Consider the following 16,158-nt stretch of genomic DNA (forward strand, 5'->3'; position numbering starts at 1 on the left):
GTTAACAACCTAGCTAGCTAGAAAGCTAATACCTGATAGGACAGTAGCTACAGGAGCTAGCTACTAGCTTGCTGCTACACAATGCAGAGCTGTGCTGATTATAAAATGACAGCTGTCAGTGTACCAAATTTGTGAGTAGTTTAGGTGTTGTATTGTATTGTATTGTATTGTATTATTATTATTTTTTTCACCTTTATTTAACCAGGTAAGCCAGTTGAGAACAAGTTCTCATTTACAACTGCAACCTGGCCAAGATAAAGCAAAGCAGTGCGATTAAAAACAACACACAGTTACACATGGGATAAACAAAAACATACAGTCAATAACACAATAGAAAATCTATATACAGTGTGTGCAAATGTAGTAAGTTATGGAGGTAAGGCAATAAATAGGCCATATTGCAAAATAATTACAATTTAGTATTAACACTGGAGTGATAGATGTGCAGAAGAAGATGTGCAAATAGAGATACTGGGGTACAAATGAGCAAAATAAATAACAATATGGGGATGAGGTAGTTGGGTGGGCTAATTACAGATGGGCTGTGTACAGGTGCAGTGATCGGTAAGGTGCTCTGACAACTGATGCTTAAAGTTAGTGAGGGAGATAAGAGTCTCCAGCTTCAGAGATTTTTGCAGGTCGTGCCAGTCATTAGCAGCAGAGAACTGGAAGGAATGGCGGCCAAAGCAGGTGTTGGCTTTGGGGATGACCAGTGAGATATACTTGCCGGAGTGCATACTACGGGTGGGTGTTGCTATGGTGAGCAATGAGCTAAGATAAGGCGGGGATTTGCCTAGCAGTGATTTATAGATGACCTGGAGCCAGTGGGTTTGGCGACGAATATGTAGTGAGGGCCATCCAACGAGAGGGTACAGGTCACAATGGTGGGTAGTATATGGGGCTTTGGTGACAAAACGGATGGCACTGTGATAGACTACATCCAATTTGCTGAGTAGAGTGTTGGAGGCTATTTTATAAATGACATCGCCAAAGTCAAGGATCGGTAGGATAGTCAGTTTTACGAGGGCATGTTTGGCAGCATGAGTGAAGGAGACTTTGTTGCGAAATAGGAAGCAGATTCTAGATTTAACTTTGGATTGGAGATGCTTAATGTGAGTCTGGAAGGAGAGTTTACGGTCTAACCAGACACCTAGGTATTTGTAGTTGTCCACATATTCTAAGTCAGACCCGCCAAGAGTAGTGATTCTAGTCGGGCAGGCGGGTGCAAGCAGCGTTCGGTTGAAGAGCATGCATTTAGTTTTACTAGCGTTTAAGAGCAGTTGGAGGCTACGGAAGGAGTGTTGTATGGCATTGAAGCTCGTTTGGAGGTTTGTTAACACAGTGTCCAATGAAGGGCCAGATGTATACAAAATGGTGTCGTCTGCATAGAGGTGGATCTGAGAGTCACCAGCAGCAAGAGCGACATCATTGATACACATAGAGAATAGAGTCTGCCCGAGAACTGAACCCTGTGGCACCCCCATAGAGACTGCCAGAGGTCCAGACAACAGGCCCTCCGATTTGACACATTGAACTCTATCTGAGAAGTAGTTGGTGAACCAGACGAGGCAGTCATTTGAGAATGTGATTGCAAGGAAAAAAGCTTGACCAGCATCCACTGTAGTCACCCTCCTGTGCCATGTGTGCATTGCAAAACAACAACGTGAGTTGTTTCCAGCTGAATCTGTTTTCAGGAGCACTTGGACATCTTGTAGTAGATTAGCTACACTTTGAAACGGCAGTGATACAGTATGTATACGCTTCCATACAACCATTACACAGTAGGTAGTGTAAAGCATAGCACAGAGAATTTTCGACCAACCTTTACTTGGCGATCCTTCCTAAATTCGCCCACCTTTCTCAATCAATGAGAGAAGATTTGAAATAGACAAGATGGCGGCGTACACATTGCTGTATTACTTTATGGAGCAAAATGTTGTTTAATTTAGCTAGTAGTAGATGTTTTCTCACACTCACTGGTTGTTTTCTGCTTTCTGAAAGCCTGTCTGCAATGCCAGCATACCTGTGGGGATACCTGGGGAAATAGCTGTCAAATTCAAACCTGTCTTTCAAGTCACAGTCATGTCCTTGGCGTTTGAATGTTTGTCATGCACTCTCATATTGTGGTCTTCTGATGACAGAAGAGTATTCTGAGAAATGTGATCAGCTTTCCACAAACCTCTGTCACAGATTCTTGGCTGCACGTAGCCTCGAGGTTAGAGCATTGGGCCAGTAACCGAAAGTTTGCTGGTTTAAATACTGGAGCAGACAAGGTGAATAAAAACAATCTGTCGCAGTGCCCTTTAGCAAGGCACTTAACCCTAATTGCTCCAGGGGCACTGTACAATGGCGACCCTGGCTGTGACCCCACTCGGGTGTCTCGGGGAGTTGGGATATGCAAAAAAACAACAATTTCTATTACACACTTATGGATAAAAGCACCTCCCAAATATAATAACCTCTGTAATAATAATAATAATAATAATTGTTGTAGTCTCAGTTGTTACTGTTGCTGCTGGTTTGTTGACAAGGAGGAATCATGCCATTGTTGTCATGCCATTTGTCCCACCCCATCATGCATTGCTTTTAGGCCATATTTAACAGCTTAATTTAACCCTAGTGTATCTTAGTGTTGCATCTCAGCTCAGCGAATGTTAGCTAGTCCTAAGGCATGTTGAAACTTGACAAAAGGATTGATATACAACAGCTTCCCGAGTGGCGCAGTGGTCTAAGGCACTGCATCGCAGTGCTAGCTGTGCCACTAGAGATCCTGGTTCGAATCCATAGCCGAATCCATAGCCGGCCGCGAACGGGAGACCCATGGGGTGGCGCACAATTGGCCCAGGGTAGGGGAGGGAATGGCCGGGCAAGGATGTAGCTCAGTTGGTAGAGCATGGCGTTTGCAACGCCAGGGTTGTGGGTTCGATTCCCACGGGGGGCCAGTATGAAAAAATAAAATAAAAATGTATGCACTCACTAACTGTAAGTCGCTCTGGATAAGAGCATCTGCTAAATGACTAAAATGTAAAAAAAAAAGATTGATAGACATTCGTTTCTGCTGTCTGAGGCAATCCTGATAACTAACTTCAGTAGCCAGTTTCAGGTACACCAATTAGGCCCGGTTCTAGACGACAACAAAAAACTATTGACAATTTCTATTTAACATACTTTTTAGGCTAGGACTTGGCCTAATTAGTGTCCGGGAAACCGGCCCTACGGTCTGTTATTTCAATACTCGGCAGCCTAAGCTTTATTGCCTCCGGTCACTATTTGCCTTTATTATTAGTAACATGTAACCTAACCTGCACATTTGCTCTTGTACATATAGTAAATAATCAGAGACCGCCTGACTGGTCTGGAGTTGTAGGTCAACCTGATACTAGACAAAGTGTGAGGCCTCTCCAATTGACATTCATTTTAATAATGATACCCCCCCATGCCCAATATAGGTCCTGTCTGTCTGTTGATCCAGATGGCTGGTCAGGTGCTGGTTCAGGGAGGTCGCAGAGTCAGCCAGGGAGGGCTAGGTTTTTACTGTAACGTTGTTGCCTTCTTCAAGAACCTACCTGTTATTTTTGTCTACTGGAAACCATAAAGGCCCAGTCCTAGGGCTTTGCTGTAGGCAAGCTGCCTGTCTGTTGGGCCTCTCGTCTGACTGTTGAGCTGCAAGAGAGGCTCACTCTCTCATATTAGTCGGCCCATAACTAGCTCTCACTTCACTAATGCTGGATCATGTTCCTCTATTACAGTTCGACTTACAGGAAGAGCTCAAGGCCCCGTGTAGCTCAGTTGGTAGAGCGTGGCGCTTGCAACGCCAAGGTTGTAGGTTCGTTTCCCACGGGGGGCCAGGGGGGCCAGTATGAAAATGTACAGTGGGGAAAAAAAGTATTTAGTCAGCCACCAATTGTGCAAGTTCTCCCACTTAAAAAGATGAGAGGCCTGTAATTTTCATCATAGGTACACGTCAACTATGACAGACGAATTGAGAAAAATATATCCAGAAAATCACATTGTAGGATTTTTAATGAATTTATTTGCAAATTATGGTGGAAAATAAGTATTTGGTCACCTACAAACAAGCAAGATTTCTGGCTCTCACAGACCTGTAACTTCTTCTTTAAGAGGCTCCTCTGTCCTCCACTCGTTACCTGTATTAATGGCACCTGTTTGAACTTGTTATCAGTATAAAAGACACCTGTCCACAACCTCAAACAGTCACACTCCAAACTCCACTATGGCCAAGACCAAAGACCTGTCAAAGGACACCAGAAACAAAATTGTAGACCTGCACCAGGCTGGGAAGACTGAATCTGCAATAGGTAAGCAGCTTGGTTTGAAGAAATCAACTGTGGGAGCAATTATTTGGAAATGGAAGACATACAAGACCACTGATAATCTCCCTCGATCTGGGGCTCCACGCAAGATCTCACCCCGTGGGGTCAAAATGATCACAAGAACAGTGAGCAAAAATCCCAGAACCACACGGGGGGACCTAGTGAATGACCTGCAGAGAGCTGGGACCAAAGTAACAAAGCCTACCATCAGTAACCCACTACGCCGCCAGGGACTCAAATCCTGCAGTGCCAGACGTGTCCCCCTGCTTAAGCCAGTACATGTCCAGGCCCGTCTGAAGTTTGCTAGAGTGCATTTGGATGATCCAGAAGAGGATTGGGAGAATGTCATATGGTCAGATGAAACCAAAATAGAACTTTTTGGTAAAAACTCAACTCTTCGTGTTTGGAGGACAAAGAATGCTGAGTTGCATCCAAAGAACAACATACCTACTGTGAAGCATGGGGGTGGAAACATCATTCTTTGGGGCTGTTTTTCTGCAAAGGGACCAGGACGACTGATCCGTGTAAAGGAAAGAATGAATGGGGCCATGTATCGTGAGATATTGAGTGAAAACCTCCTTCCATCAGCAAGGGCATTGAAGAAGAAACATGGCTGGGTCTTTCAGCATGACAATGATCCCAAACACACTGCCCGGGCAACAAAGGAGTGGCTTCGTAAAAAGCATTTCAATGTACTGGAGTGGCCTAGCCAGTCTCCAGATCTCAACCCCATAGAAAATCTTTGGAGGGAGTTGAAAGTCCGTGTTGCCCAGCGACAGCCCCAAAACATCACTGCTCTAGAGGAGATCTGCATGGAGGAATGGGCCAAAATACCAGCAACAGTGTGTGAAAACCTTATGAAGACTTTCAGAGAACATTTGACCTGTGTCATTGCCAACAAAGGGTTTATAACAAAGTATTGAGAAACTTTTGTTATTGACCAAATACTTATTTTCCACCATAATTTGCAAATAAATTCATTACAAATCCTACAATGTGATTTTCTGGATTTCTTTTTCTAATCTTTTCTGTCATAGTTGACGTGTACCTATGATGAAAATTACAGGCCTCTCTCATCTTTTTAAGTGGGAGAACTTGCACAATTGGTGGCTGACTAAATTACTTTTTTCCCCCACTGTATGCACTCACTAACTGTAAGTCGCTCTGGATAAGAGTGTCTGCTAAATGACTCAAATGTAAATGTAAGTCATATGAAGGCTGATGAGAGTCTTAGTGCACTGTGCTGTGCATCGAGTTCAAGTGTCTGTTGTGAGGTTGCTGAGAAATCTAAACTCTCCACGTACAAGTACAAGGCAGAGTTGAGCGGCAACGAGTGGACTGGAGCTCCGTCTACATCGAGTCGCTGTCAGTCGATACTTGTAAAAATTTAAAACCTTAAACCCTTACTGTGTACCTACAGTGAGGGGAAAAAGTATTTGATCCCCTGCTGATTTTGTACGTTTGCCCACTGACAAAGACATGATCATTCTATAATTTTTAATGATAGGTTTATTTGAACAGTGAGAGACAGAATAACAACAAAAAAATCCAGAAAAACGCATGTCCAAAAATGTTATAAATTGATTTGCATTTTAATGAGGGAAATAATTGTTTGACCCCTCTGCAAAACATGACTTAGTACTTGTTGGCAAAACCCTTGTTGGCAATCACAGAGGTCAGACGTTTCTTGTAGTTGGCCACCAGGTTTGCACACATCTCAGGAGGGATTTTGTTCCACTCCTCTTTGCAGATCTTCTCCAAGTCATTAAGGTTTTGAGGCTGACGTTTGGCAATTCGAACCTTCAGCTCCCTCCACAGATTTTCTATAGGATTAAGGTCTGGAGACTGGCTAGGCCACTCCAGGACCTTAATGTGCTTCTTCTTGAGCCACTCCTTTGTTGCCTTGGCCGTGTTTTGGGTCATTGTCATGCTGGAATACCCATCCACGACCCATTTTCAATGCCCTGGCTGAGGGAAGGAGGTTCTCACCCAAGATTTGACGGTACATGGCCCCCTCCATCGTCCCTTTGATGCGGTGAAGTTGTCCTGTCCCCTTAGCAGAAAAACACCCCCAAAGCATAATGTTTCCACCTCCATGTTTGACGGTGGGGATGGTGTTCTTGGGGTCAGAGGCAGCATTCCTCCTCCTCCAAACACGGTGAGTTGAGTTGATGGCAAAGAGCTCGATTTTGGTCTCATCTGACCACAACACTTTCACCCACTTCTCCTCTGAATCATTCAGATGTTCATTGGCAAACTTCAGACGGGCCTGTATATGTGCTTTCTTGAGCAGGGGGACCTTGCGGGTGCTGCAGGATTTCAGTCCTTCACGGCGTAGTGTGTTACCAATTGTTTTCTTGGTGACTATGGTCCCAGCTGCCTTGAGATCATTGACAAGATCCTCCCGTGTAGTTCTGGGATGATTCTTCACCGTTCTCATGATCATTGCAACTCCACGAGGTAAGATCTTGCATGGAGCCCCAGGCCGAGGGAGATTGACTGACAGTTCTTTTGTGTTTCTTCCATTTGCGAATAATCGCACCAACTGTTGTCACCTTCTCACCAAGCTGCTTGGCGATGGTCTTGTAGCCCATTCCAGCCTTGTGTAGGTCTACAATCTTGTCCCTGACATCCTTGGAGAGCTCTTTGGTCTTGGCCATGGTGGAGAGTTTGGAATCTGATTGATTGATTGCTTCTGTGGACAGGTGTCTTTTTATACAGTTAACAAACTGAGATTAGGAGCACTCCCTTTAAGAGTGTGCTCCTAATCTCAGCTCGTTACCTGTATAAAAGACACCTGGGAGCCAGAAATCTTTCTGATTGAGAGGGGGTCAAATACTTATTTCCCTCATTAAAATGCAAATTAATTTATAACATTTTTGACATGCGTTTTTCTGGATTTTTTTGTTGTTATTCTGTCTCTCACTGTTCAAATAAACCTACCGTTAAAATTATAGACTGATCATTTCTTTGTCAGTGGGCAAACGTACAAAATCAGCAGGGGATCAAATACTTTTTTCCCTCACTGTATGTTTGTCCTGTTTAAAGTTGGGCTTGTCTTTGTTTGCTGAAATCCATACTTTTTTGTATAAAACTTTAGTCAAATATAACCACCGACCGTTTCCTAGATTCTGTTGCTCTCAAATGGCTCTAAAACATAGATTACCCTACGTAATCTGAGATTCAGTTGGCACATGCGCTTTCGCCATTTTAGAGCAACAGAAATAAAGAAACGATCGGTGGTTGTATTTGACGAAAGTATGGATGCCCCCAGACCACTCCAATAGACCAGAGAGAGGCTACTGTACTGGACCGTCTCATCCAAGCTACTGTGTTGGCCTCTGGGCATTTTTGAGACTGAGGGAACCCAATGAAAGGTTAGACTTTTGTCTGTCAAATGTGAAATTAAGAGACTCTCAAGCTATTGACCAGTTCAAGGTGATGGTTGCAATATTACCCTGGGCGTTGGCAGCGCTTGAAAAACGTGTTAAACTCTTAATAACCTGCGCTTACCTTTTATCAGCAGTAATAAAATTAGTTGACATTTTTATTTTATTTTATTTCCACCTTTATTTAACCAGGTAAGCCAGTTGAGAACAAGTTCTCATTTACAACTGCGACCTGGCATGCTTTGTTTGCTCACACGATCAAGTCTTAGGCCTATTATCAACAGGCCTGTTATTGTGTAGCTTATTGGAGTTCCAAGGCTTGTGATCAGAGAGGGGTGTTTTGTACTAAGCAGTGTTGTAAGCAGTAAATTGTAGAACCAGACTTCTGGAAGGTTAGTTGGCTAGACACGGAGGGTTTAAGAAGCGAGTGGGTCCAATGGGATAGTGTGTCATACATTCATGTGCACACCACCCAGCTTGCGAGACGTTGCCTCTGCTGTGCTGTGGCTTGACACTGAAGCAGAATGTTTTTTAAAAATAAAAGAGAATCCTATTACCGTTCTACTGTTACTTTGCTGCTGCTGACCAGCGACTGCTGCCGCCAACTGTAATGGAAATGAATTATTTACAAGTCACAGGCCCATATCGACCAGAGCAAGAGGAGGGATTCCTTTACTGAAAGGCCTTGACTACAAGGACATTTCAGTTAAGCTATTTTAATGTCATCTCATGTCATATGAAAGAAGACTTTCAGTGTTTTTAATGTGCTAAGCTTTCCTTCAACAACAACTTTCGTTAGGGCATACAGCCAAATATAGGGATAGGTCATAGCCTTTATAGTGGGAATGTTAATTTGACCTTATAACCGAATTATACTGTATGAACCTAGGTGTTTTCTCTCACTCCTTCTCTCCTCCGGTCCCATCCCGATAGCTGCAGTAACTCCACAGTGTAGATAATGGTCCCGTGTGGCTCAGTTGGTAGAGCGTGGCACTTGCAACGCCAAGGGATGTGGGTTCGATTCCCACAGGGGACCAGTGCAAACAAATATGAAAATGAATGCACTCACTACTGTAAGTCGCTCTGGATAAGAGCGCCTGCAAAATAACTTAAAATGTAATAATGATCAGGAGAAATGGTGTTGGTGATATTGGTATCTATAGCTTGTAGCCTAACATTATTAACCAAGGTGCTTTATCTGTTCCTGACAGCTGTAATAACTCCACAGTGTAGATAATGATCAGGGGGAAATGGTGCCTTGCCAGACCCACGTGATGCTGAAGTGGCAGGAGCATCTGAACAGCTCCTGGGCGGCGGAGGACAGCCAGACCGTTACGCGCCAGGGGGCTGCAGGACTCTACGCCAGGCTGCTACACAATAAGGAGGTGGTGGGGGTGGCCCAGCCCGTAATGGTAAAGAACGTGCTCAACTCTTATCCTCTTGCATATGTGGTTATAGCCTGAGTGCCAGTCTGTTTGTGCTGTCATACCAACCCCCCCTGTCACTCATTGTCATGTCATGTTTGGCTTGAAAATGACAGCAATGGAGTAGGCAGGAGCACAGACTGATCTGGGACCAGTTTCAATATAAGGAAGGTGTTCCTAATGTTTAGTGTACTCGGTGTATATTCAAGTATTTTGAATATACTCGGTTGCAATTGAAGGTTTGTTTTAATTTCAGGACCTGATCGGCCCGCGCCTGCCAGACTTCCAGTACGAGTCCAGTGCTGCTGAGGAGAGGGAGGAGTACCTGTCGTCGTTACTCCACAGCCAGCGCTGCCTGGCCCACCGTGTGCTGGCCCGGACCCCCTACGCCCTGGGCCTGCACCACCGCCTCGTGGTCCTCCAGCGGATCTACTACGCCCTCCACAGCAAGTACCATGACCGTTTCCGGGCCCCTGCTCCCCCTCAGGCCATGGCTAGCCAGGACAGCGGGGCCATGGAGCCTGCCTCGGAGTCCTGGCTGCCTGGAGGAGCGTCCAGAGTTAAATCAGGGACGGACGTTCTGATAGAGATGGGCGTACGGACAGGACTGAGTCTCCTCTTCGCCCTGCTGCAGCAGAACTGGCGGCACGCCCGCGAGGACCCCGGAGTGGCGCTGTGTAACGACGTGTTGGCTACCGCTTCCTCTGTCCTAGCCTCCCTGCCCCCTCTCTCTCTGGCCAACGAGAACAAGATCCCGGCGGTGGGGTTGGACTGCCTGGCCCAGGTGGCGGACTTCCTGAAGAAGACATCTGTGAGCTCTGGGAGTGGAGGTGCAGACCGGGCGGGACGCAGGCTGGCTCTGGAGCTGCTGCTGGGCCTGGCTGTGCAGAGGGGCTCCCTGAGATTTCTGCTGGAGTGGGTGGAGGTGGCCCTGGCTGCCTCTGCTGCCTCCTGTTCCTCTATAACGTCCTCCTGCTCCATGGGGTCACAGCGGCTAAAGTCAGAGGGAGGAGTAGGTTATGATCTCATCTATCAAACTCTTCTTCAAATGAGACAACACTCGGTACGTACGTTCCCTCACCTTGCCCTTCTTTTTTTCTATTCAGGCTGTATCTGTATCATCAATAACAGCAGTGCTCATGTTCTGCTATTTATATAGATGATGGATGCGTCCCAAATGGTATAGGGGCTCAGGTCAAAAGTAGTGTACTATATAGGGAATAGGGTGCCATTTGGGACACATACAATGTGTATAACCCCCTAAAGTCTAAGCCGTAGAATAATAGTAAATAATAGTGAAGACATCAAAACTATGAAATAACACATATGGACTCATGTAGTAACCAAAAAAAGTGTTAAACAAATCAAAATAATTTTATGTTTGAGACTCTTCAAATAGCCACCCTTTGCCTTGATGACAGCTTTGCACACGCTTGGCATTCTCTCAACCAGCTTCACCTGGAATGCTTTTCCAACAGTCTTGAAGGAGTTCCCACATATGCTGAGCACTTGTTGGCTGCTTTTCCTTCACTCTGCGGTCCGACTCATCCCAAACCATCTCAATTTGGTTGAGGTCGGGAGATTGTGGAGGCCAGGTCATCTGATGCAGCGCTCCATCACTCTCCTTCTTGGTAAAATAGCCCTTACACAGCCTGGAGGTGTTTTGGGTCATTGTCCTGTTGAAAAACAAATGATAGTCCCACTAAGCCCAAACCAGATGGGATGGAGTATCACTGCAGAATGATGTGGTAGCCATGCTGGTTAAGTGTGCCTTGAATTCTAAATAAATCACAGACAGTATCACCAGCAAATCACCCCCACACCATAACACCTCCTCCTCCGTGCTTTATGGTGGGAATACACATGCAGAGATCATCCGTTCACCCACACCACGTCTCACAAAGACACGGCAGTTGGAATCAAAAATCTCCAATTTGGACTCCAGACCAAAGGACAAATGTCCACCTGTCTAATGTCCATTGCTCTTCTTTCTTGGCCCAAGCAAGTCTCTTCTTCTTATTGGTGTCCTTTAGTAGTAGTTCTTTGCAGCAATTCGACCATGAAGGCCTGATTCACACAGTCTCCTCTGAAAAGTTTGATGTTGAGATGTGTCTGTTACTTTGGGCTGCAATTTCTGAGGCTGGTAACTCTAATGAACTTATCTTCTGCAGCAGAGGTAACTCTGGGTCTTCCATTCCTGTGGCGGTCCTCATGAGAGCCAGTTTCATCATAGCACTTGATGGTTTTTGCGACTGCACTTGAAGAAACTTTCAAAGTTCTTGAAATGTTCCGTATTGACTGACCTTCATGTCTTAAAGTAATGATGGACTGTCGTTTCTCTTTACTTATTTGAGCTGTTCTTGCCATAATATGGACTTGGTATTTTACCAAATAGGGCTATCTTCTGTATACCCCCCCCTACCTTGTCACAACACAACTGATTGGCTCAAACGCATTAAGAAGGAAATAAATTCCACAAACTGACTTTTAAGAAGGCACACCTGTTCGTTGAAATGCATTCCAGGTGACTAAAAATAAAAAATAACTACCTCATGAAGCTTGTTGAGAGAATGCCAAGAGTGTGCAAAGGGTGGCTATTTGAAGAATCTCAAATATAAAATATATTTTGATTTGTTTAACACTTTTTTTGATTACTACATGGTTCCATATGGTTCCATATGTGATATGTGATTCTACATGATTCCATATGTGTTATTTCATAGTTTTGATGTCTTCACTATTATTCTACAATGTAGAAAATAGTAAAAATAAAGAAAAACCCTTGAATGCGTAGGTGTTCTAAAACTTTTGACTGGTAGTGTATATAATAATTTGATAAAACATTACATTTCGTCATACTGCTATTAGCCCATAGAAATGCATTGAAAAACGGATTCATAGATGGAAAAACAGATTGTCAAAATTAAATCAAAAGGAGGTTTGCGTTGAAGTGTCTCTCCTATACCTGAATGATATCAGGAAATGATTTCAGAAAGTATTTAGACCCCTTGACTTTTTCCACATTTTGTTATGTTACAGCCTTATTCTAAAATGGATTAAATAAAATAATATCCTCATCAATCTACAAACAATAGCCCATAATGACAAAGCAAAAACAGGTTTTTAGAAATTTTAGCAAATTTATTAAAAATAAATAATATAAATATTCAGACCCTTTGCTATAAGACTAGAAATTGAGCTCAGCTGCATCCTGTTTCCATTGATCATCCTTGAGATGTTTCTATAACTAAATAGATTGGAGTCCACCTGTGGTAAATTCAATTGATTGGACATGATTTGGAAAGGCACACACCTGTCTGTAAAAACCAAGCCATGAAGTCGAAGGAATTGTCAGTTGAGCTCCGAGACAGGATTGTGTCTTGTCACAGATCTGGGGAAGGGTACCAAAACATTTCTGCAGCTTTGAAGGTCCCTAAGAACACAGTGGCCTCCATTATTCTTAAATGGAAGAAGTTTGGAACCACCAAGACTCTTCCTAGAGCTGTCCGCCCGGCCAAACTGAGCAATCGTGGGAGAACGGCCTTGGTCAGGAAGGTGACCAAGAACCCGATGGTCACTCTGACAGAGCTCCAGAGTTCCTCTGTGGAGATAACTTTCCAGAAGGACAACCATCTCTGCAGCACTCCACCAATCAGGCCTTTGTGGTAGAGTGGCCAGACGGAAGCCGTTCCTCAGTAAAAGGTACATGACAGCCCGCTTGGAGTTTGCCAAAACGCACCTAAAGGACTCTCAGGCCATGAGAAACAAGATTCTCTGGTCTGATGAAACCAAGATTGAACTCTTTGGCCTGAATGCCAAACGTCACGTCTGGAGGACACCTGGCACCATCCTTACGGTGAAGCATAGTGGTGGCAGCATCATGCTGTAGGGATGTTTTTCAGCGGCAGGGACTGGGAGACTAGTCAGGATCGAGGGAAAGATGAACAGAGCAAAGTACAGAGAGATCCTTGATGAAAACCTGCTCCAGAGCGCTCAGGACCTCAGATCAGGCGACGGTTCACTATCCAACAGGACAACGACCCTAAGCACACAGCCAAGAAAATGCAGGAGTGGCTTTGGGACAAGTCTCTGAATGTCTTTGAGTGGCCAAGCCAGAGCCAGACTTGAACCCGATTGACCATCTCTGGAGAGACATGAAAATTGCTGTGCAGTGACGCTCCCCATCCAACCTGACAGAGCTTGAGAGGATCTGCAGAGAAGAATGGGAGAAACTCCCCAAATACAGGTGTGCCAAGCTTGTGGCGTCATACCCAAGAAGACTCGAGGCTGTAATCGCTGCCAAATATGCTTCAACAAAGTACTGAGTAAAGGGTCTGAATACTTATGTAAATGTGATATTTCATTTTTTTATTTGTAGTACATTTGTAAAAAATTCTAAAACCTGTTATTGCTTTGCCATTATGGGGTATTGTGTGTAGATTGATTAGGAAAAAAAATGATTTAATCCATTTTAGAATAAGGCCGTAACGGAACAAAACATGGAAATAGTCAAGGGGTCTGAATACTTCCCGAATGCACTGTTTTTTTTACTCATATTTAACCCCTTTTTTTAGGCACTAAACTACTTCCATATGAGTGTACAAAACATTAGATTTAACAAGTGACATCAATAAGGGATCATAGATTTCACCTGGATTCACCTGGTCAGTCTGTCATGGAAAGAGCAGGTGTTCTTAATGTTTTGTCCCCTCTGTGTGTGTATTGTGGAGGGTGTTGTGCAGCGGGTGGCAGCATAACATTTCTCCTCGTTTTAATAATAATATGCCATTTAGCAGACGCTTTTATCCAAAGCGACTTACAGTTTTAAATCATATTTACTTTTTTCATTTGACTGTGTTTCCTGGCCTGATGCCTGGAGCTAAAAGCCTGGTCTATTCCTCAGTGTGGTGGTGCTGCCTTGACTGTCCACTTGATTTACTAGTCACTTAATCAATAGGAAATGTTCCACCAGAAAGCTTTTATGTTCTGGGTGATAAAGAACTCCACCAGTGATTTTTCAAGTGGATCTTGAAATGTAGATGGATATGACAGGGTGGTAGATGTCCCAACAGACTGGTATTGAGATATTAGTTATGTGGTATTGTTTTATTGTCTTCCCAACAGACTGGTATTGAGATATTAGTTATGTGGTATTGTTTTATTGTCTTCCCAACAGACTGGTATTGAGATATTAGTTATGTGGTATTGTTTTATTGTCTTCCCAACAGACTGGTATTGCGATAAAACATGATGTGGTATTGTTTTATTGTCTTCCAAAACAGACTGGGATTGAGATTATTTCAGTGGTATTGTTTTATGGTCTTTTATATAATTGGCAGAAGGATATGAGAAGTGGTAACTGAAGGATGTCAGTTGTGAACTGTTAAGGCTTCGCTTTGTAGTAAAACAGTACCTGTACCTCTTTTTCATGGTCCTTCGAGCCGAATGGGATCAATCCTCCTTGAACACTACCCTCTAATGTTCTGTAATTGTCCTTGAACGCTACCCTCTAATGTTCTGTAATTGTCCTGTAACAGTAGCCTCTAATGTTCTGTAATTGTCCTTGAACGCTACCCTCTAATGTTCTGTAATTGTCCTTGAACAGTACCTTCTAATGTTCTGTTAATGTCCTTGAACACTACCCTCTAATGTTCTGTAATTGTCCTTGAACACTACCTTCTAATGTTCTGTTTTAATTCCCTCAGGGTTTCCGTGGAGACCCTCTCAATACTCAGGCCCTGAAGAAGGATGCCGATGGACTCTGCAGTCTCTCCCACGTTGCTCTCTGCCTGTTTGAAGAGGTTGGTTGGACTAAAGCAATTAGGAATATCTGTGTGTTTTCTAGGTCTGGATCTGAATGATGACTGACAGCGTAAAGCTATGGCAGCACTGTATTCAAAACGGTTCAATAAACTTAATTCATCCCCCGAGGGGTTATTATTTCTGTCAGGTATACTGTAGGATACGGCTCAAAAGACAAACATACAGTAACACTTACTAAATATTTTACATCAAGCAAGACAGACTGTTTATCTGTTTTTTCTAGTTTACCATTGACAGATTAAAGACACTGTATGTAAATGTCCTTCCTTTCCCCATCAGATCTGTAACCTGGCGTCCAACTGCCTGTGTTCGTGCAGCGCTGGCTCAGCCACCCCTGGTGGAGTGGAGAACGATGCGGTCATGGTGTATGTGTGGGGCAGCAACAGCTCTCACCAGCTGGCTGAGGGCACCTTGGAGAAGATCCTACAGCCCAAACTGGCGCAGGGCTTCAGCGACGCTCAAATGGTACGCTACGACCCTATGTCTAGCCTCATTCACACTGTAGGGCCAAATAACACCCAAACCAAGCCGAGCTGTACTGGGCCTGGTGCCTGGTTACGCATCCACCATAGTTGCTGGAACTTTGCTGGAAAGGAAAAATGAAAAATATTTGAGCCTGCTCCGTACGGTTCAGGTGGGCCCTCTAGTGTGAATCAGGCATCTGTCTGACATAGTGGGCTGAAATCTGTTCTGTCAGCTCAGAGTCGTAGTGTACACTTGCCGAAGCGTATATTAAAAAACACAGCTTCCTCTGTCTCCTTGATCAGCTCACGGAAACAGGACAATAAGTTGATTACTTGCAGCTAAAATGCATTTGAATGAATCAGAAATAATGCCATAAATGTCATGTCCAGTTTGAGATGATCAGTTCTGTTGAATGACATGTTTTCTCTTTCAACTTCTTCTTTCCTCCTTTCTAGATTGAAGCGGGCCAGTACTGCACGTTCTCTGTGTCTGCGGATGGCTCAGTGAAGGCTTGTGGGAAGGGCAGCTATGGGCGGCTGGGTCTGGGGGACTCCAACAACCAGTCCATGCCCAAGAAGCTCGTCCTGGAGCCCCCGAGGAACATGCGCAAGGTAAAAGACTGGCAAAAGGCCCTGTTGGGTGTCGATGAACTCTGGAGATTCAACATGTAGAATCGTTGGGGAAATTGTACAGAACGTGACAGTCGATGTTCTGTGGTCAGAG

General features: G+C 44.2%; 1 protein-coding gene across 6 annotated transcripts in view; it reads left to right on the plus strand.

The window, feature by feature from the left end:
- Nucleotides 1-16,158, plus strand: part of LOC121574509 (probable E3 ubiquitin-protein ligase HERC1) — a 78,491-nt gene that overhangs the window by 517 nt on the left and 61,816 nt on the right. For all 6 annotated transcript variants that reach the window (XM_045222501.1, XM_045222503.1, XM_045222506.1 and 3 more), the window contains exons 2-6: nt 8,935-9,135; nt 9,404-10,210; nt 14,853-14,948; nt 15,250-15,435; nt 15,891-16,046. In XM_045222501.1, the coding sequence (XP_045078436.1) occupies nt 8,974-9,135; nt 9,404-10,210; nt 14,853-14,948; nt 15,250-15,435; nt 15,891-16,046 (1,407 nt within the window). In that variant the 5' untranslated portion in view covers nt 8,935-8,973. The remainder of the gene's footprint in view (nt 1-8,934; nt 9,136-9,403; nt 10,211-14,852; nt 14,949-15,249; nt 15,436-15,890; nt 16,047-16,158) is intronic.

Source organism: Coregonus clupeaformis, chromosome 9 (genome assembly GCF_020615455.1).
Source record: "Coregonus clupeaformis isolate EN_2021a chromosome 9, ASM2061545v1, whole genome shotgun sequence".
NCBI classification, from domain to species: Eukaryota; Metazoa; Chordata; class Actinopteri; order Salmoniformes; family Salmonidae; genus Coregonus; species Coregonus clupeaformis.